Source organism: Emys orbicularis, chromosome 11 (assembly GCF_028017835.1).
Source record: "Emys orbicularis isolate rEmyOrb1 chromosome 11, rEmyOrb1.hap1, whole genome shotgun sequence".
In the NCBI taxonomy this organism is placed as follows: domain Eukaryota; kingdom Metazoa; phylum Chordata; order Testudines; family Emydidae; genus Emys; species Emys orbicularis.
The window spans coordinates 22,859,770-22,884,863 of record NC_088693.1 but is presented as its reverse complement, the minus strand read 5'-3'; the positions used below and the strand labels follow the sequence as shown (position 1 = coordinate 22,884,863).

The following is a 25,094-nucleotide window of genomic DNA, read 5'->3' as shown; positions in this document are numbered from 1 at the left end:
TAAGAAGGAAACTTTTATCATCTGAGTAATTTTTAGACTTAGATTGTAAACTGAAGCGCAGGCCTCATTTTTTATAAAGCACATTTTTGCACTAGATAATTATTAATAAACATCATTATAATTTTTTCCCCGTGTGTGTGTGTGTATCTGTGTGTTTATTCTCAGAACAGTTTTAGAATGAATTGTGTGTTTGGAAAATGTACTGAGAGTTATATAAATAGAATGGATATACTTTATTTTCACTTTTTAATAATTTTGACAGATAATATATGTTTATTTCTATTTTTAAAATAATTTTATCGATTTAAATTTTGAATGTTGCAGGAAATTATGGGAGGGTTAGACAATTATGTAATGACAGTAGACACTGAGATTCAAAAAGTTAAAGCTTTATAAACCGTTAAAACATAAAAATCAACATCACATGTCAAAATATATGAAGTAAATATCCTTGAATCAACATATCATACCTGATTTTACTATTCATTCACTAGTCCATTTGTAACAAGCCAATTCAAAAGCCTACATCACTGGATTTTGACTGTGATAAGTTCTCAAGCAGCTTTTCTCTTACTTTGCCTATCTGTAAATGTCTATTATTATTGATGGAAATATTTTTCATCCATTTGTGTGTGCACGGTGACGTTGCTGATAAAAATGTAATCCTTCCAAGCCAATATATAAACCATCTCAGATACACAGAACCAGATCCTCAAAGGTATTTAGGTGCCTAACTCCAGGAGTCTGAAGCCATAGTTACTAAGAACTAGATTTTCAAAGTGTGCATTTTAAATAGGGAGTTTGGAGCAATGATGTGCAATATTTTACCCCCAAAGGAATAGAACTGGAAATAAGAACTAGGCAGTGACCACCTGTTTCTCCAAATTATTGCAGCCTACTGAATCTGCTTGCCCTATGATACAGGGAAAGGAGTTCTGAATTTCCTGAGTCAAAATATGAAGGAAGGTCCATTCCAACTCATCCAAATATATGTATTCTGCAGTCTGACACTGCATTTTTTTACAACCCAAAAGTTCATTGAGTTAGTCAAACTTCTGGGAACACAAGGAATGCAGGGTTGGGGGTTACAGAAATACACTCTAGAAGGTCGTGTGCATGTGTGGCAATTACATATAAGTTAGTGATCTGTTACATGTTTTGGGGTTATGTTTGTGACAAAGAATGGACAGGTTACGTTTTCTTCATGAAACATTTATAGTTTCCGCCAGTGGTAATTATGTAGACAGAGATTTATGATTAAAATGTTCTAGTACTTCCTCCTTTGACATCTTAATTGTTTTAAAAATTTCAGTGAAGACCTGTCAAATTCTTCACATGAGATGGAATGTTCTCTGATGCTAATTACATTAAAAAGATGTAAAACTGTATCTCATTTGAGGGGCTAGGGTGTTTGTAAAATGATAGGTCAGAAGTGACAGGGGCAATAGACTGCATTGTCTATAGATAGTCAACATATCAACGACTGAGGAACAATTAATGCTTTACGGTTCAGCAAGTTACCGTAACTACTATAAGTACATCATGTCTGGCATCCAGGAATCTCAAGTTACTTTCACCATTTCCAGTAATAGGAAGCCAAGTGTTATACTTTGGGGAAAAAAACACATTGGTTTAGTGAATGGTGGTTCGAGCGAGGAACAGAGAAGTCGGAATTCCAGAGGTGAAATCCTGGCTCCACTGATGTCAATGTCAGAACTCCCATAGATTTCAGTGCGGCCAGGATTTCACCTTTGGATTTTATTCTTGAATCTGCAAACTGCTTAACCTCAGTTTATCTACCTATAAAAATGAATATTTACTTATGTTATAGTTAATGTTTTGAAACACACTTTGTCATCCTTCTTAGATAACAGGTGCTAAGTATTATTATTGTCTTCAACTGAAGAACCATATAGACAAATGGGGCGACATGAGGCTAGTTGTCACACCACTGTTATAGTTCTAAGCAATGAAAAAGGCTACAGTAAACATTTAAACCAATCTACTTCCTTCTAAAAAGTATTATTTTAGAAAAGCAAGATTATTTAGTGACTGAATATGCAGCTGGAGGCCAAGAACTCCTAAGGTCAAAACCAAGTTCTGCCCCTGACATTGTATGACTTTGATCCAAGTCACTTAATTTCTCTGAGTTTCCATTTCCTTGTCTATAAGATGGAGATACTAATTCTTACATCACAATATGTATATTCTTATAACTCATATGCTTGTACAATATATTTATTCTTGTACAGTATTTTGAAAACAAGCATTTATACAAGTGCTAAGAATTAATTTTTGTAGGCAACAATTTGATATTTATTTTCTTTTTTAACTCACTTATTGAAAAAATAAATTATTGCTCTTTAAAATGTTCTTCTTTAATATCTATTAATATTTTAAATCACTGTAAAAGAAGAAAGTAACTAGAACATCTTTTCATATAATGAAAACAATAACTGTTCCCAATAGATAAAGGAAGCAAAAGAGGGTTTTGTTTGATTTATCTATATTAGGGCATTTCAGAACTTTTTATGACTTGAAAAAAAAAAGATGTACACAACACTTCTAACCTCTTGTTATGACAGTTTTTGTTTCCTATCCAGCTTAGTTAACTCAAATGCCTGGGAAATAGACACAATTACCACCTTATGGAATGCTACTTAAATTTAAATGCTCCCCTCTGAATAGAAACCTACTTCATCTTCTCAAAGTTTATTCCAGCATCTCAGGAATTATTCCCTCTATAAGCGCCTAAAATTCTCTTCTTCATCATTTAAAATTTTTAACTAATGATTATTCAGAAGTATCCTTTATTGTAACAAAGGAAATTCTCACACAGTGGACTCTGTTCACAAGAACTTGAACAAAGGAGCTGCATAGTATGCCTATATTCAGCTTTAATCACTCACTCTTTCAGCTGTTATCAATTTAAAACCAATGAAACTCCCACACTGAGTCCATTTGAGCAGTCAATTTTAATATTTGGGGCATCTGTAGTTATTCTGAATTGGCTGCAAAAGCAGAACTAACAAGTTAAGCTCTAACCATAAGTCTACATCAGGCTGGTAAACCATGCATCAAACACAGACAGTTAGTCAATACCGTAGAATGAAAAACCAACAAGCATTTTTAAGAAGAGCAATATATTCATAATATGTTTGGCAGTATGGTTTGCATTACACATCCTTGATATCTACGCATTAAACTTTCTATTCAAGATGGTGGTGTCTGTGACAGCGTTGTATGCTGATATGAAATGAGACACCAAAAGGGGATGGCATGGATACTAACAAAATTGTAAGATATAAAACGATAACTACAGCTGCTATTAATTGCTATTAATTGCTCACTGCCAGGAGCCTGACAGACATACTCTTCACATGCAGCTTGTGCAGCCCAAAGTCTGAGCTATTGACTCTAAGCTGCAGAAACCAAGAAAATGGGAGACAATACTGCTGTAAAATGAACATTTAAAACAAGATCACAGAAGTCACAGCCGCATTCAGAATGTTACTGCTTCATTATTTTTGGTGTGTATGTATGCAATATGGCCAAGTTCTCACAGAACTCTTACGGTATCTATTTCTTTGATGTTTTTATTAAAATAAAAGCACAAGTACACCATTGGAAAAAATATTAGTGCCATTGGAAAAATGGAACATCACTGTTCTAATTCTGGAAAAAAGAGTAGGCGGCCTGGTATTACCACCCCCACAGGTTTTTGGGAAGACAAAGCTTTGAATGAGATGCAGTGCAGTGCATTCCAAAGGCAAATATATGCTGATCTATCCCTGCTACAACTTAATTTGGAGAGTTGGATTGCTAAAAATTTTTATCATAGCCTAAATTGAGAAATTTATCTGCTCTCCACCCTCTTAAATGTTGAGGGGAAGATAGCGGTAAAGAGAGGGAGAGAGACTGAAATGAGCATCAAAACAGCAATTTTACAATTACTGGGTTTTGGGGGGCATTGGAAAAGCAGTTTCTATGTATTCAGTATACGTGAAGGGCAGGGTGTGTTGTAGTGGAAGCTGTGTTGAAATTACAAGCCATCACTTAAGTGTGAGGCGATTCCTGGTCCTGCTTGCAGACTCTGAGGCTCTTTAGGGAAGTGTATGATCTGGGTCTTCTGCAGTCAATCTGCAAAGAGCAAGCCTAGTGCAAGGTGGGGTGGGTTGTGCCTCTCTGCCTTAGGGCACACCCTGCTTTCATTCTTTGTGATTTGGGTTCTTGTGTGTTATCATTCTGAATGCCAAGAAATAAAGTAGTGTTATATTGCAACCTTCCAGCATAATTAAATCATTATGGTCTAGTATTACAAACACTAACGACTCACATTAGGAATGTAATTCATGTATATAGGATCGGGGTCCATATAATTTTAATGGCATTAATTGTTTAAGGTTTCCATAAGAAATTACATCTCTATCTCGATATAACACTGTCCTTGGGAGCCAAAAAATCTTACCGCGTTATAGGTGAAACCGTGTTATAGCGAACTTGCTTTGATCCGCCAGAGTGTGCAGCCCCCCCCCCCCCCCCCCGGAACACTGCTTTACCGCGTTATATCAGAATTAGTGTTATATCGGGTCGCGTTATATCGGGGAAGAGGTTTATATACTTCTGCACAGAAGGATATGTAGGCCCAGTTTTTCAAAAGTTATTAGGTGCCAAAAGATACAGCTAGAGGCCTAGAGCGGTTTTCAAAAGTGTCTAGATGCCTATGTTCCACTGAGTCAGTCGCCTAGGTGCTTTTGAAAATCCCATTAAACGCTTATCTGCATCTTCATGGACCTAAATACATTTAAAAATCTGGACCTTAGTGCCCAAATAATTAGATGGCACTGAAAGTAAGTGGGATAGTGCAAAGCAAGAAAAATAACCTTGCACATTTCAGAGTCTGATGAACCTTATATTTAAAATACATGTGCAAATCACATTTCCATTTGAATCTGCCACTCTCCTTCATGCAGTACTTATGTTTCTTTAAAACAAAGTTTTGTTAAGGGTTAAGTGACAATTATATAATTTCCAGATTTTCTAATAACTGTATTGATGGATCAAAGTACCCCAGGAGAAAAAACTACAATTTAATTTTGAAGCATATATATCCCAAGTTGAGAAATGTGTTGAGTCCTCTGGCCAAGAGTGCACACATCAGTGACAAACAGAGAAGAGGACTGCATTTAAGTGAACTTACCACCTTAAAATGTATTCACTCTTGCCTATAATTTACGTGTTAAATTTATTGGAGTTTGGTTCCAGTGTGACACACAAAGTAAAAAATCAATACAGATTTGAGAGCTTTCTAGTGCCCCTGGCAAATATGAATGGCACTTGATGAAAAGTGAAGGTTTTCATAGCACCTACAGTGCCACTGCTTTGGTGTAATTATCACCACATGCTTCACAGATATTTATATCAATTCTTCACTAGCCCATAGAACAGCTTTTGTTATAAGTTTGGCACTGTGATATCCTGCAAGGCTACAGATGTACTTTTATTGAAAGTATTAATTATTTTAAGGGATTTATAATTCTGACAGAAGTATTCCCCTCTGGGATTAAAGTTAGTATGTATGTCCTCAGAGTTGGAGGAATTTCTTGTAAAAATTGGTCAACATTCCCTTCCCCCCACCCCCCCCAAGAATAGGGGAAATAGTTTTGTGATGTTTCTGAAGCCATTTAAATCACCTATAGGGGAAAAAAATAGATGCATTTTAAAACATGAAATTTGTAAGCCCTTTATTTTTAATCTGGATAGTTGCAATTTGCTATTTAAAATATTGTAATATAAGCCTAAAAATTAACATTTAAAAGTGGTCTGTGTGTAAGCACTGCAACTGCATTTTCATAACATTATAACAGATTAAGGGATAAACTCCACTGAAGACAATGAAGGAACCTTATCAAATGAGCATTTCACATAGACTTACTGTAGATTGGAATTAAGCCCTGCTAACGAATCCTGACTCATTTGCATGGCCAGAACCTAATCCTAATGAATCTTCTTGGAAGAAAACTAACATGCTTTCTGTACAGTTACATTAGTTTATTATTAAAACTCTGCTAGGGAATGCAGATCCTGACTCTCTATGGCAGAACATAATGCATCTGGGTTTTCCATACAAGAACATCCCAATTAGAACCAGGCTATGTTAGTGAATCAGGAGTCTAATGCAACTATATCTGAAAACAAATGCATCTGGTTTTCCTACAGAGATACATTAGAGGATGGATTTGAGTTATGCTAATGAATCTGGATTTGTTAGTAGGGATCACATCTGATCCCTGTGTAACACCACAGGAGATTCATCAGCTACACTTTATTAAACTGAAAAAAACCACCCTTAAATACAGAAATTAAAAGACTATAAATTACAACACAAGCTTCTGCTCTGATACTGTAATAACTGAAAAACTAAAATGATGCACTCAAATCCCACCCTCAACCCAAATTGTGCTTTTTAAAATGGCATCCAAACCCCTTACATATTATACTGAGATACAATAGTTGATTAGGGACAGATTCTGAAAGTTAGGCACACAACTGCACACATAAATGTGCATGTGACTAATTTATGTTTGCAAATACCTGATGTATTTGTGGGGGAATATTTTCAAAAGTGCCTAAGGGATCTAGAATCACAAGTCTCATTGACTTTCAGTGCAAGTTGTGCTCTTCAATTCTTTAGGCACTTTTAAAAATCTCTCCAAAAATAATCAAGAATTTATGTGCACATGTTTGTGTGTGCCTAACTGTGAAAATCTGCCCCATAATATTTTAGATATTAAGGGTCAGATCCTGAGGTGATCCCAAGCATTGCTCTGTGCACTGTGTGGGGCTGGGTGAAGGCAGCTTTCTGCCACCACCTTGATCCTGGGCAAAGGTGGTAGGTTTAAACCCTAAAGCTGTTGACTGCTAACTGACTGCTGTTGGCTCAGAATTGCTGGTACCCAAGAGGTGCCAAAGCCTTGTGGCAAAGAACCCATATCTAGCCAGTTTGCATATACAGTTGTAGTTTTTGCACATACTAATTGGTGAGTGTTCAAATTTTTCAAGCACAATTCCAGAAGATATTTGAATATATGGTCTTGCTTGACCACTGGTGGTCAGAATACCACCAGTTATAAGATAACAGTACCTACACTTTGGAAAACTGCATTCCTGAGATCAACCAACAAAAGGTAACAATGTTTTTTCTCTATTATTTTATATATATATATATAACTTCTAATACACACACACACTCTCTCTCTCTCTATATATATATATTTATAATTTTATCTTACAAAGAACTAGATATATGGGTTAGACAATGAAGGTGTATAGCAGGGGTTGGCAACCTTTGGCATGCGGCTCGCCAGGGTAAGCACCCTGGCGGGCCAGGCCGGTTTGTTTACCTGCTGCATCTGCAGGTTCGGCCGGTCGTGGCTCCCACTGGCCGCGGTTCGCTGCTCCAGGCCAATGGGGGCTGCAGGAAGCGGTGCGGGCCGAAGGATGTGCTGGCCACGGCTTCCCGCCGCCCCCATTGGCCTGGAGCAGCGAACCGCGGCCAGTGGGAGCTGCAATCGGCCGAACCTGCAGAAGCGGCAGGTAAACAAACTGGCCCGGCCCGCCAGGGTGCTTACCCTGGCGAGCCGCGTGCCAAAGGTTGCCGACCCCTGGTGTATAGCAAGCTTCTTTACAATGTAGATGGTGTACAATTGTGTGAAATGTGAGGTTTCTAGAACATGCACACCAAAATAGCATCAGAAGAAGCCAAGCAATACAGAGATACATTTAACTACATTTTTTTTAGTCAGAAAAGCTAAACTCTTACAAAACTGAATGAGTTCTCTGATACACAGCAGAAAAAATATCTAGCAAGAAATACCTGAAAAATCCAAATAGTCCTATGCATTTAATTGGTGACAGGAGTGAAAATATTGTGAAATAAGAACACTCATTAATGAGCTTTCAGTTTTTAATCAGAAAAATAGATAAGAGAAAACACACCTTTAATAAGTCCTTTTTCTTGCAACGTTTTCAGTGAGGGTCTTCGGTTGATAAACTTCTTTAATCTGCTTTTGACTCGATTTCTGTCATTTGTATCAGAGGCACTGTAGTTCAGTCTGAAAACTGGAGAAAAAAGAAAAGAAAATCTATATTTCTAGTAAAGCTACATTTTTAAAACTAGTAGTACTTTGTGCAAATTTTCTTGGAAAACAATGGCCATGTCCACCCTTGAGAAATCAAACAGTAGGTCAGCAGTATAGCTGGTGGGATAGTACAAAGAGTTTAATTAATATTTGTGTGAAAAAACATGATGCATTCACTCAATATTATTCATGGAGTCATATTATTTATTGTTCATAAATATTTGGATGGCCACCAGTTTACTTGTGAAACATTCATAAATCCCAAGAGTTTCACATGGATGATTATTCAGCTGAAAGTTCCAATTGGAAGTGTACTATATGTTACACTGGTCTACAATTTTTGAGAAGTCGTCTGCTTCAGAGATAAAATGTGCTATTTATTATGTATTTTGATGTGCTGAATTCAAATATGACAATTAAAACAACTGATTGGCTACTGTTTCTAAGATATTTAAGTTTTTACATTTTATGTCTATGTATATTGTGTAGATAGTAGAGTTTTAATCATAAATTGTAAACCTAGGTCTTTTCATGTGTTTATGGTTGCTTTACATGATAATATTTCACCTGTCCTGTTTATGTAACACTTTCAAAATCAGCAAAAGGGGTTATATAAATAAAATTTATTATGAAACAAAAGGCAAAAAACTATTCTGTACATAGTTTAGTCCTATTCAGTGTCTACTCGGCGCTTCTTGGCTTGTCTCTTGTATTCATTAAATGGAGCATCTCTTGTCACTGTCCAGCAATAGTCTGCAAGCATTGATGGGCTCCATTTGCTCTGATAGCGTTTCTCCATTGTTGCAATGTCCTGGTGAAATCGCTCGCCGTGCTCGTCGCTCACTGCTCCGCAGTTCAGTGGAAAAAAATCTAGATGAGAGTGCAAAAAATGTAACTTTAGTGACATGTTGCAACCAAGGCTTTTGTATGCCTTGAGGAGGTTTTCCACCAACAACCTGTAGTTGTCTGCCTTGTTGTTTCCGAGAAAATTTATTGCCACTAACTGGAAGGCTTTCCATGCCGTCTTTTCCTTGCCATGCAGTGCATGGTCAAATGCATCATCTCAAAGAAGTTCACGAATCTGAGGACCAACAAAGACACCTTCCTTTATCTTAGCTTCACTTAACCTTGGAAATTTTCCACGGAGGTACTTGAAAGCTGCTTGTGTTTTGTCAATGGCTTTGACAAAGTTCTTCATCAGACCCAGCCTGATGTGTAAGGGTGGTAACAAAATCTTCCTTGATTCAACAAGTGGTGGATGCTGAACACTTTTCCTCCCAGGCTCCAATGACTGTCGGAGTGGCCACTCTTTCCTGATGTAGTGGGAATCTCTTGCACGACTATCCCATTCGCAGAGAAAACAGCAGTACTTTGTGTATCCAGTCTGCAGACCAAGCAAGAGAACAACAACCTTCAAATCGCCACAAAGCTGCCACTGATGTTGGTCATAGTTTATATACCTCAAAAGTTGTTTCATGTTGTCATAGGTTTCCTTCATATGGACTGCATGACCAACTGGAATTGATGGCAAAACATTGCCATTATGCAGTAAAACAGCTTTAAGACTCGTCTTCGATGAATCAATGAACAGTCTCCACTCATCTGGATCGTGAACGATGTTGAGGGCTGCCATCACACCATCGATGTTGTTGCAGGCTACAAGATCACCTTCCATGAAGAAGAATGGGACAAGATCCTTTTGACGGTCACGGAACATTGAAACCCTAACATCACCTGACAGGAGATTCCACTGCTGTAGTCTGGAGCCCAACAGCTCTGCCTTACTCTTGGGTAGTTCGAAATCCCTGACAAGGTCATTCAGTTCACCTTGTGTTATGAGGTGTGGTTCAGAGGAGGAGGATGGGAGAAAATGTGGGTCCTGTGACATTGATGGTTCAGGACCAGAAGTTTCATCCTCTTCCTCTTCCTCGTCTGACTCAAGTGAGAATGATTCTGGTGCAGCAGGAACCGGCAGTCCTTCTCCGTGGGGTACTGGGCGTATAGCTGATGGAATGTTTGGATAATGCACAGTCCACTTTTTCTTCTTTGACACACCTTTCCCAACTGGAGGCACCATGCAGAAGTAACAATTGCTGGTATGATCTGTTGGCTCTCTCCAAATCATTGGCACTGCAAAAGGCATAGATTTCCTTTTCCTGTTCAACCACTGGCGAAGATTTGTTGCACAAGTGTTGCAGCATATGTGTGGGGCCCACCTCTGGTCCTGATATCCAATTTTGCAGCCAAAATAAAGGTGATAGGCTTTCTTAACCATAGTGGTTATACTGCGCTTTTGTGATGCAAAAGTCACTTCACCACAAACATAGCAAAAGTTATCCGCACTGTTGACACAAGTACGAGGCATCTCTGCTCACTTTGGCTAAACAGAAATGTGTCCCTTTGCAAAATCAAACACTGACAAATAAGAGAGCACGACACTGTATGATTTCTAGAGCTGATATAGGGCAATTTGTTCAGCAGAGTGATGTAAGCTTCGTTATGATTGCATCATCCATGACTTCTAGGAATAACATGATGCAATTCATATCATGTATGACGCAATACCAGCTTCAGATTGCACCATTCATTGTTTTGCCTAAAAAGCAAGTACTGTCCAAACCCAGTCATAGATTTATTCATAGATCCAGTCAAAGATGTATTTTAGTCATTTCTGGTTTAAATTGAGATCCCTTCCCTTTATAACTCACTTATCCTCCGCTATTCCCAAGTCAAGGGTCATATATACTGACCCAATAGCATATCTTGAAAACTAGAGCCAATCAACAATTTTAAGCATCATTTTCGTTCTCAGTGACCCAGAATTAGTAAAGTTTGACTACATTTATTTCAGAAGCATTTTGGCTGTAGAGCATTGTTAGTGGGATACTGTTTTTATGAGAAGGGGTGGGTTGACTGAGCACTGGTGATGGTCTGAATCCCCTTGCCAAGTCAGATTAGGCATCCCATTATTGTTAATACAATTGTAGAAAGCATGGTTTATTGACAAGAAACATATGCATGATGCATTAATTTATGGAAGAAAAAGTGTTCCAATTCTAAATATTTCATTTTATTATATTTAGGTATTTACTGCGCTGAGAAACCTTTGGGCTAAGTTCTCTCGTGGTTTATGCCAGCAAGATGTGGGACCCATTTCCTGAGAGTCCACAGGAGCAAACCGTGATGATGCAAGTCAGCTATAACTTCTTGTCTGCTGGGGTGTTCACAGAGAACTGTCACAGCCCCCTAAATTGGCAATACTGATGGCAAGAGGCATACCCAGGACCCCAAAATATTCCCTACTTCAGCGTTCAGCACGTCTCCATGTCTATATTGTTCCATCCTGTGTTTAAAGTAGCGAGTAGGGATTCTATGTGAGAAAATCGCTGTGAGGATTCCCCAACCTCACACATCCTAAGACATCTGTGGGAGGCCAGAGATATCCATTTTTTGCCCCTCATAAGGCTTTTCCAGTTTCCCTATGCCCTGGCTCTGGCAGTCCCTAAGACACCTAGAGGGCTGTGAACCAAAGGTTATATAGCAAGATGCTGTACAATCTTTTCCAGTAAGATCTCCAGGGCTGAAGGGGAATGATATCTGTTTCTTGGCCCACTCAGTCTCCAGCTCATTCCTTTTCATGGACCTTGGACTGCAGAGAGCACTTCCTCACAGAATTGCTCACCAGAAAGGTAGCTGATCCCCAATTCTTCATGGAGAAGAGGAGATCCACAAATTTACCGTTCCCTCGGTGGTCCGCTAAGAGGGATGATTCAGCCCTTCAGTGGCAGGGCTTCTATGGAACATTCAGGGCCCCTCTCCTTTCATAACTTCTATGGCAGCGTGGTTATAGACGTACATATCCTCCCCCCACATGAAATCTCCCCCAAGATGCAGCAGTCCTCACTAGAAGTATCTGAGAAAAACATTATAGAGGGAAATCATTATCTAGATTACGCTGGGTTTTGTAGCAAGCAGTTTCACATTAGTTATAAATAAAAACAGAATGCTAAAAGGTGCACAATTATAAAATAGTGATGATTTAAAGGGTCCTCTTAAAGAACAGTACAAAATCCTGGAATAATGTGGTTTATATTACAATTCTGATTTTAACAGCCAACCTTATAAAATGGTTTACGCTTTGCTGTTGTCAAGGGAGCAAAACTTGCCAAATTGTTCATTTTAAGTAAATATAACCATAACCAATTAAGGAAAGCAACGTTTAAACACATGCCTATGATAATCAGAGCATAGTTTGCTTCTGATTTCACTACTGATTTTAACAGAAGAGTGTTCAATTTTCCCACAGCACTAAAATGACCCCACACATACTTCCACAAACTAGTAATCACACAGGACAAATAAAACAACACTTTATTGGAAAATACACAGCTTGGTACAATAATCCATCATTTATGAAAAATAGACTTCACATTTTTAATGGTAGCATTCTTAGAGTGATGCATCATAGAATATAAAGATTAGTGTTCAATTGATAGTTGACTCTTTTGTTCACTTTGGATTTTAGAACTTTTTGTTCAAAGTTAGGCAATCCTTGGCAAGGATGGGCTAAAATTCCAAGTCACTCAGCCTTGCTATAAAAAGAATAACAAATGGATGTTTCTAGTACTGCATCTTAAGGGTACTTTGAAACAGTAAAGTGAATTGTATTTAGTTTTCTGACTGTGGGTATGTGGCTTAAGTTAATTCTCCCCATAGTAGTTCAATTTTTCTTTCCTTGCTCCCAGGGTGCAGCCTCCCCATTTCAAATATGGCACAAGTAAAACCATTCAGTTACTTTATGCCTGACACATTTCTCAGTCTGCAGGATTCTGAAATACTTATAAATTCTAATTCACATAATGCCTGCTGTCACTTCAGTATTAGCTCTAGCTATAACACCAAATTTGTTAAGATGATTTAATAGATCCCAATGTAGTTCACATTGAAGAACAGTTAGATAGGGGATCTACAATTCAATGTGTGGGGTAAATAATACTTATGCACAGAAAGGTGTTTTATTCCAGCTGTGCAGTTTTATACCTGATACAGCAACTATGGTGTTAAAACTACATCTAGAGGTAGGAATCATTATTGTCATAGACACTTTTTGTATATTCCATGTTAGATTATATATAGCATGGAGAAAAACATCAGCAAAGCCAATTTTGATGAGTTTCTTATATTATGCTGGTAAGCACATGCAAGTCACCAGAGGGAAACCTCCCAGAAATTCAAGGGTTTGGATAATATGATCCAGAATTGAGCACTGGCTAGAAATACTCTTGCTGGGATCTTGTTTAGAAATATCTTTTTTTCCTGCCAAACCGCTGCTCTCGTGGTATCCCCATGTAATAATGGCTTTGTTTTATATTTGGAAATGCAAAGAGAGCTAGATGTTGTTTCCAAATGGAAAAATGTAGTTATACAACAGAAAGATTATAACAAACAGTTTTCTATAGTACTTTACTTTTTCAAATTGCAGACTACGGGTGTGACTAGTGAAGCTCTTCCATTAATGGAAGTTAGCAAACTCAAACAGATTAACTACCAACTGCATGTAACAACTTGGCCATCTAGCTGTCCATTAGTTAAAATGACTGGCTGCACTCAGTTTGGAATCCTTGAGTCGTCGTCTTCTTGTTCTGCATCTGCCATCTGTAGAGGCTGCTCTGTTGATTGTTCTTACTAAGAAACAAACTGTAGATGTCAACAGTTTCTGTTGAACTCCTCATGGTCATTCTCACTTACATATAATCTGGGTCCTGAATTCTTTTTCTTTATGGCAGCTGGAGTTGTCCATCCTTTTTCTCCACCCAATATGACGAGAACACAATCATCAGGTTCTAGACCTGGCAGTTCTCTAACTGACTGACATCTGTTGTAAAAGTGTTCATAAGCTCGTTTACCCTTTTTATCCAATTTAGCTACTCTCTCTATGTTTGGCCACTTTGGAGATAGGTTATTTTCCAAAGTTGGAACAGAAGTTCTGATTGTCTTCCCAACAGGAGTTGTGCTGGACTACATCCAGTAGCTGCTGGTGTTGATCTGTAACTCAGAAGAGTGATGAATGGATCTTCCTGCTGTAAGATTTTCTTGGCTGTCTATATAGCTATCTCAGCCTCTCCATTCACTTGTGGACTGATAGTAATATGATCAAAATCATATTTCATTATGAATGACTTAAATTCTGCTGCAGTGAATTATGGTCCATTGTCCTTCACTAGTTGTTCTGGAATACCGATGTCAGCAAAAGTGCACTTCAGTTTCTTGATAACACTACAACATGTTAGCTACTTCAAATACACTATATTTCTGTATAACTGGAAAAATAGTCCGTTACAACCAGTTAATTATGTCCTCTGAATTGGTATAAATTTGCAGCTAGTCTGGTAGAGGTGTTTTTACACCGTATTGTTCAGCATCATCTCTGAAGTTGGTTTGTATTGGATCTCCTTTCAAAAATCCAATATTATCAAATCCTCCACAGAGTTCCTCCACCTTTCTCACTAAGCCCAGCATGTCTACTGTGCTGCAGTTGAGAAGCTCTTGGCCTTTGATCCTTTGTTCACATGAACTCTGAATGCATAGCTTTGTCTTTCTAAGTTGTTTCTATGGTGAAGTGGCCCATGCAGTTCAAAATACCTGCAGGGCTAGTCAGAGCTGTGTCGTGACTTCAGCTCTGGGATGAATTGAAGGTGATTGTAAGTGCCTCCTGAGATGACTGTGATAGCAGCTCCTGAGTTTATTTTAAAGTCAATAGTCTTGCTGTGAATATTCAATTTCAGTCTCCAGGCAGGTTCTATGTCATCACAAGTGATAGAACCCAGAAACAATGGCTCTTGATTGTCTGTAATATGAGTCAACTGCCTGACTGCTTTGGTGAGGCAAACAGCTGCAAAATGTCCATATTTCATGCATTCATTACACCATGTGCCTCAGCCTGGACATACATCTTATCTTGGGATGTTACTTTTTTCACACCTTGCGCATGTAGACTGGAACTTGTCCCTCTTAGGCATTGTCTACACTATCACTGCAAGCCGATCTAATGTTATGTAACTTAAGTCTCCGTAACTTACATCAACTTAAAGTGGCGTCTACACTGCTCTATGTCGTTATGTCAACAGGAGACACTCATTGAGGTGGCGTACTGAAGTTGATGGGAGAGCAGTCTCCCATCAACTTTACTGTGTCTTCACCAGACCCGCTAAATTGATGCCACTTCATTGATGGCTACAGCGCCAATTTAGCTCAATAGTGAAGACAAGCCCTTAGCCTAGGAGTTCTCTCTCCTTCCTTTGGGATTTTATGATAATGACTTTTAACACTCAAGTTTCTGTTTGTAGCTTCTAAGCTAGTTTCAGATTTTTCAAGTTGCTCCTCCCTTTTGTTCTATTGTTTGACTAATTCTGATGTCTTTGCTATCCGTATAGCTATCTGTATATATGGTTAAATCTCTCTCTGCAACTGTAGCTGCTGTGAAAGGTTTTTGTCTGTTAATCCAATAACCAGTCTGTCTGATTTTCTCTTTTTGCATTCCCCAAGTCAGTTTTCAGCCAATGTTTGCAGAGCTCTTATGAAACAGTCAACATTTCCCCCTCGTTCTTGAATTCTCTGGTGACAGCATGCTTTTTCATAAACCACAGTTCTCTGGGGGTATAAAGTATGCATCAAACAGCCTTTTATAGTAATCTTTGTGACTGTCTTCAGGAAAGTCAAAGGATTTAAACGTATGCTCTGCTTGCTTCCATACAGCATATATTAAAGAAGATACCGGTATATCTCCACTTTCTTTGTGGAATTTATTTGCAATGTGAAATCTTGCAAAATATTGTTTCCAGTCTGTCCATTGTGAAGGTGTGTCAAAGCTGGAGTTCTCTGGGCTTTGAAGAGTGGCAAGTTGATGAGATCCTGCAACCTTTGTTGCTTTACTCCCTATGTCTGCAAGCTTTATTGCTGTTCCTTCTGTCTTCAACATTAGTTGCTATGTTCCTTCTGTTTCCAATCTTAGTTGCTATGTTCCTTCTGTTTCTATTTTTAGTTTACTCCTGATACCACGGCATGATCTTGCGTACCAGATATGGACTAGTCACAGAGCCTGCTCACACACCAGATATGTTCAGCATAAGATCCTTCAGTGCTCTTCCAGGTATAGCTGAAGCTCTTTTATAAGGTCTTTTATACACAGTGCCACCTAGTGGCTAAACAGTATAATACAGTTTAGCATTCCTTTACACCTCCAACATTTTCATTATAAATAGGCATTTCAGTTGGTACCATTATATTGGCTATTCTGACATATGATGGAACAAATTCTGGAGCACTGTTTAAAGTGCACTACACATACATGCTTCAAAAACAGCATGCTCCAACCAGTAAAGACCCATGTGAGTATCATTGCCCCTCTCTCCCTGCACAGATTATTCCCACTGGAAACACAAATAGTTTGTGAGAGATGAAAGGGGAATGCATGGTTGTCTGTGCTGGGCCAGGAAAGCTTTACAGAATGTGTAGGTGAAAACTACAGAAGGCAAAATATCATTCAAAGTTTTCCCTTGCCAAAAATGAGAGCAGGACACTACATTCCAGCAGCAAAAGGATAAGGAGAGGTTACTCATCTTGTTCAGTAACTAGAGTTCTTTGAGATGTGTGCCCTATATGTGCTCCATTTCAGGGATACCTTTAATCAGAGATTTTCAGTAGCAGTGCCATTTCGGCCCATGTATGCACTCCAGACATCCTTGTGCCCTGTACCAAAGATATTTAGAGCTGTATAAGTGAACCACACTGTTTCTTCTCTACCGTGAAGTTCCATGAAAGGAAACTGAAGCAGAGGAGAAAGAAAGCAGATCCTGGAGCACCCACAGAGACATGTTTCAAAGAACTCCAGTTACTACACAAGGTGAGTAACCTCTCCTTCTTTGAATAGTGTCCCTGTGAGTGATCCACTTTGGATGACCTCCCATATATATTCCCAAAGGGAGCAGAGAACTTGAGAGCAGAATCTAATACTGAAGACAGAGCTGCATTGCCAACTACAGCATCTGATCTAGAGGCATGAACCAAAGCACAGTGTTTGGAGAAAATATGTTTTCGAGTCCAGGACACATTATCTGCTATGGCCTTGACAGATTCGGCTCTGGTAAGTGGAAGGAAATGAGTGCAAGCATTTCTGACTGCCCTCAATTTTAAAAAGTTGCTATGAAGAAGATGTTGTTGGAGAAGGCCATTTGCTGTGCATGGTGTGTGACACTAGATGTGCTCCCTATCCCAAGAGGGATGCATTTGATGTTATAACAATGGTAGGTAGAGATTGAACGAAAGGGACTCTTGCACAGACTTCTACCAACTGAATGGATCCAGAACCTGATGAAAAACAGACACTTGCTTGTCCAGAATGTGCTTGTTCAGTAGAAAAACTATCCTGAGCCATCCCTGGAAGCACTGAAGATGTAACGTGGCATATTGAGTTACAAAGGTACAAGCTGCCATATATCTTAATAGTTGGAGACAATTTTTTGCCAAGGTTAGATGACTTAGTTGAACATTTGAAATAAGATTTTTCAAGGTCATGAACCCATCCACAGATAGATGGGCCCTGGCTGACACGGCATCCAGAGAAGCTCCTGTGAAATCTATCTGTTGTACCGGGGTCAAAGCAGACTTTTAAAGGTTGAATTGAAGGCTTAAACTGTAGAACAGAGATCTTGTTGTTCGTACTGGAGATAGAACCTCATGGTAAGATCAGCCCGAGTAGCCAATTGTCAAGTTAAGGGAAGACAATTATTCCCAATCAATGCAGGAGGGTGGCTACGACCACCATGATCTTTGAGAATATCCTGAGGGCAGAGGAGAGTATGAATGGAAGCACACAATAATGGAAGTGATCCTGGTTGATTGTAAAATGAAGAAACCTCTTGTGAGAAGGGTGAATATGCAGTCTGAAGGTTGAGCATTAGTAATGAATCGCTGGAATCTAACCAAAGAATTATACCAGCAAGAGTCACACCATGCTAAATTTCTGTGGTTTCACAGTTATTTAGATGTGTGAGATGTAATATATGCCTCCATCCCATGTTCTTTTTGGGGACCATAAAGTACTTGGAATAGAGACCCTTGCCCCTGTGCTGGACTGGAACTGCTTCTATCCCCTAAGCACAGAAGAGAGGTGACTTCCTGTCTCAGCAAGTGATCACGAAATGGGTCCCTGAAAAGGGATGGGGATTAAATGGATTGAATAACTGAGGTTACAACTTTCAAAACCCATTTGTTGGATATCATTCTCTCCCATGCAGGTTGGAAATGGAAAAGACAGTTGTGACACTGGCAGACTAGGTGCCAGCTCATGCCGTGTCTCTTAGGCCCCCACTGAACATTGATGAATGCATAGCGGGAAACCAATCTGGTTCACCTGTGTGTTAATATTATTAAAACAGGTTTTAGATTTGTTAAAAAATGTGTTTAATGTTTACAAAATGCTTAGAGGATGCTGCATGTAGTAATCTCAATTATAACATGGGTATCCCATGTTATAAGGTTGTATTGAGCATTTACATTATAAATAGGGCTTTCAAGCAATTAAAAAAAATAATTGCGATTAATCTCACTGTTAAACAATAATAGAATACCATTTATTTAAATATTTGTGGATGTTTTCAACATTTTCAAATATATTGATTTCAATTACAACACAGAATACAAAGTGTACAGTGCCCATTTTATATTTATTTTTTATTACAAATATTTGTGCTGTAAAAAAAAAGAAATAGTATTTTTCAATTCACCTACAACAAGTCCTGTAGTGCAATCTCCTTATCATGAAAGTTGAACTTACAAATGTAGAATTATGTACAAAAAATAACTGCATTCCAAAATAAAATAATGTAAAACTTTAGAGCCTACAAGGCCACTCAGTACTACTTCTTGTTCAGCCAGTCACTCAGACAAACAAGTTATTTTACATTTGCAGGAGATAACGCTGCCTGCTTCTTGTTTACAATGTCACCTGAAAGTGAGAACAGACATTCGCATGGCACTGTTATAGACGGCGTTTCAAGATATTTATGTTCCAGATGAGCTAAAGATTCATATATCCCTTCATCTTCAACCACCATTCCGGAGGACATGCGTCCATGTTGTTGACGGGTTCTGCTCGATAACAATGCAAAGCAGTGCAGACCAACTCATTTTCACTTTCATCATCTGAGTCAGATGCCACCAGCAGAAAACTGATTTTCTTTTTTGGTAGTTCGGGTTCAGTAGTTTCCGCATTGGAGTGTTGCTCTTTTAAGACTTCTGAAAGCATGCTCCACACCTTATCCCTCTCAGATTTTGGAAGGCACTTCAGATTCTTAAACCTTGGGTTGAGTGCTGTAGCTATCTTTAGAAATCTCACATTGGTATCTTCTTTTGTGTTTTGTCAAATCTGCAGTGAAAGTGTTCTTAAAATGAACACATGCTGGGTCATCATCCGAGACTGCTAGAATATGAAATACATGGCAGAATGCAGGTAAAACACAGCCGGAGACATACTATTCTCCCTCAAGGAGTTCAGTCAAAATTTAATTAATGCATTATTTTTTTAATGAATGTCATCAGCATGGAAGCATGTCCTCTGGAATGGTGGCTGAAGCATGAAGGGGCATAAGAATGTTTAGCATATCTGGCATGTAAATACCTTGCAACGCTGGCTACAAACGTGCCATGTGAATGCCTGTTCTCACTTTCAGGTGACATTGTAAATAAGAAGCCGGCAGCATTATCTCCCGTGTATGTAAAGAAACTTGTTTGTCTTAGCGATTGGCTGAATAAGGAGTAGAACTAAGTGGACTTATGGGCTCTAAAGTTTTACATTGTTTTGTTTTTGAGTGCAGTTATGTAACAAAAGAAATCTACATTTGTAAGTTGTACTTTCACTATAAAGAGACTGCATTATGGTATTTGTATGAGGTGAATTTTGTTTATCATTTTTACAGTGCAAATATTTGTAATAAAAAATAATATTAAGTGAGCACTGTACACTTTGTATTCTGTGTTGTAATTTAAATCAGTATATTTGAAAATATAAAAAACATCCAAAAATAGTTAACAAATTTCAATTGGTATTCTATTGTTTAACAGTGCAATTAAAACTGTGATGAATCACGATTAATTTTTTAATCGTGATTACTTTTTTTGAGTTAATCATGTGAGTTAACCGTGATTAATTGACAGCCCTAATCATAAACCTCTGTAACTGTGTAAGCCATCAAACAGGAAAGGATTAAGTAATGTAAAATGATGGCTTCATACAGAAGATCTGTCCTGTCCACCAAGGAGGTTCATTGAAAGCAAGCGAGCCATTGTGAAATATCAAAAAACAAAGACTTTGTTAATTTCTCCCCCTCCACACCCATGAAGAGGAGACGTTCATGTGGACTCATCCCATCAGCTTGAACTCCGTTGGAAGGGAATAAAAAATCCCTGACAAGAAGAAAATGGATCTCTATGCTGCTTAGAAATCTTGCCCTTTCAAAGTCCAAGCACAAGCAAGGGATTCACAGCTGCTTAGTCAGGGTTAGCCCTTGAGGACATGGAGAGCTTGCATATTACAGCAGCTTCTATCATCTTTTGAAACCTAAGACTATAACTCCTGCTTACCTCTAGTTGGCCTCAGCCCAGGCAGGGCTGCTCCTCTTTCAGGAAGCCTGCTGGGGCTGAGGCTGGAGCTAGGGCAGCTGGGACTTGGGGTGGCCAGGGCTCCATGTTAAGGCTGTCACTTAAGGATCTTAACTGCACTCTATACATCTTTAGGGAAGCCTGACAACAGGAGACGAGATGGTCGTTGCATCACAAATCACGGACCTGGCTACACCATCGGCTTCATGTAAGGAGGCCTGCAATGATGTTCTTGCTCAAAGTTGACCTACAGTTATAAAGGCCTTAAACTGCTTGTGGTGCTTCTCTGGTAAATGTTTAATAAAGCTGTTAAGCTTACTGTAATTAACAAAGTTATACCTTGACATTAGCACTGTTAATTAGCAATTCTGAATTGTAAAGTCACTGAGGAGTAATTCTTGTGATTGGATAGATGGAGTCATTTCTGAACTTTGTTGAAAGGGGTAGACTTTGTATGGGATTGTCTACCAGGTTTATTAGAAAGGAATTCTGTGACAGGTGTGAAAACAGAAATTCTGAGTATTTGGCTGGAACATAATATACAGGTGGAAGGTGCTTAACTGGAGTCTGCCAGATAGCCTTAGCAGGCTCCAATGAAGCCTCAGTCACAGAAAAGGCCACACACGCAGAAGCTGTAGTATATAAAATGTCCAGGAGTTATGCTGAGAGGCCTGGATATCCTCTAAAGGAATTTGAAGCACATCTATGTGCTTCATTAGCTGCTGAAACTATCTAAAACCATCTGCCCTGGAGGGTGCTATAGGCATTACAGCCTTATCTAGTGATAATGAAGAAATGTTTGTATAGAGTGTTACCTCTTTGTTAGGTTGATGAGAGGGGAGTGATGGTTCAGGAGAATGACTAGGGTCCCTAGAAGAGACACTCAGGACCCTTACCAATGGCTGATTATATAGAGCCCAGGAATGCCAAGAAGGGCACTGTGGGGGCACATAGAGCATAGGAGGAGGGATCTATCATTGGTCACACTAACTGGATGGGAGTCAAAGTTGTCTGTCCCCAACTGCCTTTCTCTCAGTATAAAGAGTAGTGTCTAGTAGAGCAGACAGGGGATCCCTGAACGGAAATACATGAGTCAGAAGAATCATCCTCAACAACTTTCAGGGGAGGTGATAATTGTTCACCCTGAATAGTAGGAGGTCTTGATGAGAAATGCAATTTGGTGACCCGGAAGATCTCGGGATGGACAAGTGAATGGTACTGGTAAGTAATGGAGACTCCAGCTTGTCTGAAACAAAATGATCCCTAGAATGTCTAAACTCCTGCAGTACTGATGGTACATGAGCAGAAGTTGAATGTGATTCTGTGGAGACCATCATCGGTACCAAGATAGGAACCCATACAGAATGTACCAGTGCTGCGGATACTGAACGCTTTGAATGAGTATGTCCAGACTCAGACTACCAATATAGGGAGACAGTGGTAGCAGAGAAAGGCTCTACTAGATCTCTGTTGCTGAAGCGTTTTCTCACAGCAGATTATGCAAGCTGCCCATTGCTAGAGCCTTTCCCTGCAGCAGGGAAAGACTTTGGAAGTAGGAAAAGTCTCTGGCGGGGAGAAGCAGTGGAGATTTCCCCACAGCTTCCCCCCAACAGAGCTTTTCACTGATACATGTAGTTACATGCTACAGTGCGGACACAACTTGCTTTTCATTACAGTGTGTGCATATGCTCTATAGGCCGCTGCCAGTGGGTGTAATACAGACATAATGTAAGTGTGCTTGGAGGCCAATGTACGCAGGGTTCTCTAAGCCGGGACTGGAGGCTGGCCTTTGGGCTTGCTCCTTCATCAACAATTTAAACTTTATTTCTCTATTTTTGAGATCTGCCTTTAAAGACAGATCTTACACTTGGACAGTATATGGGAGTCTCCCAAAAAACAGAGCCACCAAGAGTGGCCGTCTGGTCTGTTTTCGTAGTTTACAGATTAGGCATCATGTAAGTATGCTGGATCAGGCTTGAAATTGCAGCGGGGAAAGGTTTCCAAAACTTTTCTCCAGAAACATGGTGCAGATGCAGTTAAATGAACCAGAAAAGATTCTGATCCTTTCAGAATTAGGACCATGATTGCATGTGTGATTACTTTGTGTGAATGTGGTGAAAGAATATTAAATACAAACCCTGCAACCAGACAGTACATCTCCTGCAGTCTAATTTTTGAGGAGCAATGCTTTGGACAAGGCCTAAATGACCCAGAAAGGAACAGGTTTAACATTTTCTAAATTTCCCTATATGGCTGAATGATTTTATTGACATGGTTTACCCCTACATCCCCACACTATACAATACTATCCTACCTTCCTCCCAAGATTTTTATTTCACTCTCAATTTACAAAACATTTATACAAAATCCCAAGGGTTTACCTATGATTAATTCCTGCCAAATATGGTATATTTGAGTACTTTGAACCTGTGTTGAAAGCACTGGTTTTTGAAGAACTATCCATTAACGACTTTCTGGACTGTGACAATGGATATTGACAGTACTTGTCAGACTAAAGCACTATTGATTGTTTCACATCATGTGTATAGCAAAACCAATTTCTTTCAAGTGCCTCTTCCCAACTGTAATACATTATAACAGTGCCTATCTGTTTATCATAACTCCCAAAATTATTGCATGTAATGCATTCAAAAAGAAAGGGTTCAGAAGGAATGAACAGCACCAGTGGGAGAAGTTAAAGCACTAAACAATGCAAATACTTTAGCATTGCTAGTTCTCTTTCATTGAGATTTATTGCTGAAGTTAAAACAATACAACAGTGTGTGCTGTGCTTTCTTTAATAATCTTGAACATTTCCTATAAGGTGAAGCTGTTTTGTGCTATGAGAGCAATACTTATACAGGTCAATATTTCACTAACTTCTTCCCAATACACTTACGCGGGCCATTATTTCACTAATAAGAGCCACAAGCGTAATCCTTCAAGGTACTGAGCACTTTGGTCCCAATCCTAAAAAACAATTAAGCATGTGCTTAACTTTAACAGTTTGAGTAGATCCATTGGCTTCACTAGGAATATTCATATGCTTCAAGCTAATCACTTGCTAAAGTGCTTTGCAGAATCAGGGCCAGCATGCTTAGCACCTTGCAGGACTGTGCTGAATGTGAGATACTAAATGTGAGCATAGAGAAAGTGTCCCATAATCCCTTGGATACTGGAAATGTGAGTCTAACAGTGATACAGTACTGTATAATCACTGCATAGATTTGCAGTGCATTGTGTTGGAATTTATAACACTTCGGGCAAGGCAGCACTTTACCTGTTCCTTCCACAAGGGATGCAAAATCTTTTGAGTCTCCTTAATTTATGTACTCACTAAAGTAACGGGTACAGTCTCACCCTTCATGGTTGTATAGTTCCCTTCATCTGATTATTTCAGCCTCCCACAATTCCTATGAAATAAGTAGTTGCTATTATTATATCCTGTTTGCAAATGGGTAAATTAAGGCACTGAGAAGATAAGTGGTCTGCTTTACAGGAACCCAGCAAGCCAGTGACAGAGGAAAAGATAGAAAGCAGGAGTCCTGACCCCTAATCCCCTCCTCTTACCTTAGACCTTAGAGTTGTGGGTTTTGTGAACAGGTTGCATGGATCTGAAAACTGTGCAGCAGCAGATGATAGCCAGAAGAGGCTAGAGGGATTTCTTGAAGATATTTCTACTATTTAAGGCCATCATAGGCCTAAATGCATGAACTTAAATTACATTCAGTGTGTTTAAATTGTCTTTAAAACAGGTGTTTGAAACAACCAATTAGATTTGTAACAGTAAATATTTATGCAACAAACTCAGAAATAAATAGGACAAAGAAAACAATGATTATGTAGCACATGTAATTTTGCTGTAATATGACAGCCTTACAACTTAAGTGCCCAATACTGTCCTTATACTTCATGAAATCCATGTGCATTAGCAGTAAAGATGCAGTGAAATAACTATATAATTCATATTTCTGCATCAAACTCTTATGCTTCTAAAATGTTTGTGTTTGTCCAATCTACTAAAATAAATGGAAATAAATTGTTGGTACGTATTAGTTTCACTGTAAGTTTACATTACGAACTGAAGGTGCACTCATAGATTTTTGCATTAGTTGTTTGTAGCTTTTATATGGAGGAAAAATAATGTAGTATTTCTGAAAGCTGATTGCATGTTGTTATTGTCACCATCCTAACAATGCCATTATGTTATGTATACATTACATTTATTTTAAATATACAAATCACAATTCCAGAAATCAGTGAATCTGTTTTATTCATATAGTGCAGTGTTTCCCA

At 38.8% G+C, this 25,094-nt stretch overlaps 1 protein-coding gene across 1 annotated transcript in view; it reads right to left on the bottom strand.

Moving 5' to 3' along the window:
* ARHGAP15 (Rho GTPase activating protein 15) overlaps nucleotides 1-25,094 on the bottom strand; it is a 464,546-nt gene that overhangs the window by 181,838 nt on the left and 257,614 nt on the right. The window contains exon 9 of the mRNA XM_065413739.1: nucleotides 7,999-8,121. Coding sequence (XP_065269811.1) covers nucleotides 7,999-8,121 — 123 coding nt within the window. The remainder of the gene's footprint in view (nucleotides 1-7,998; nucleotides 8,122-25,094) is intronic.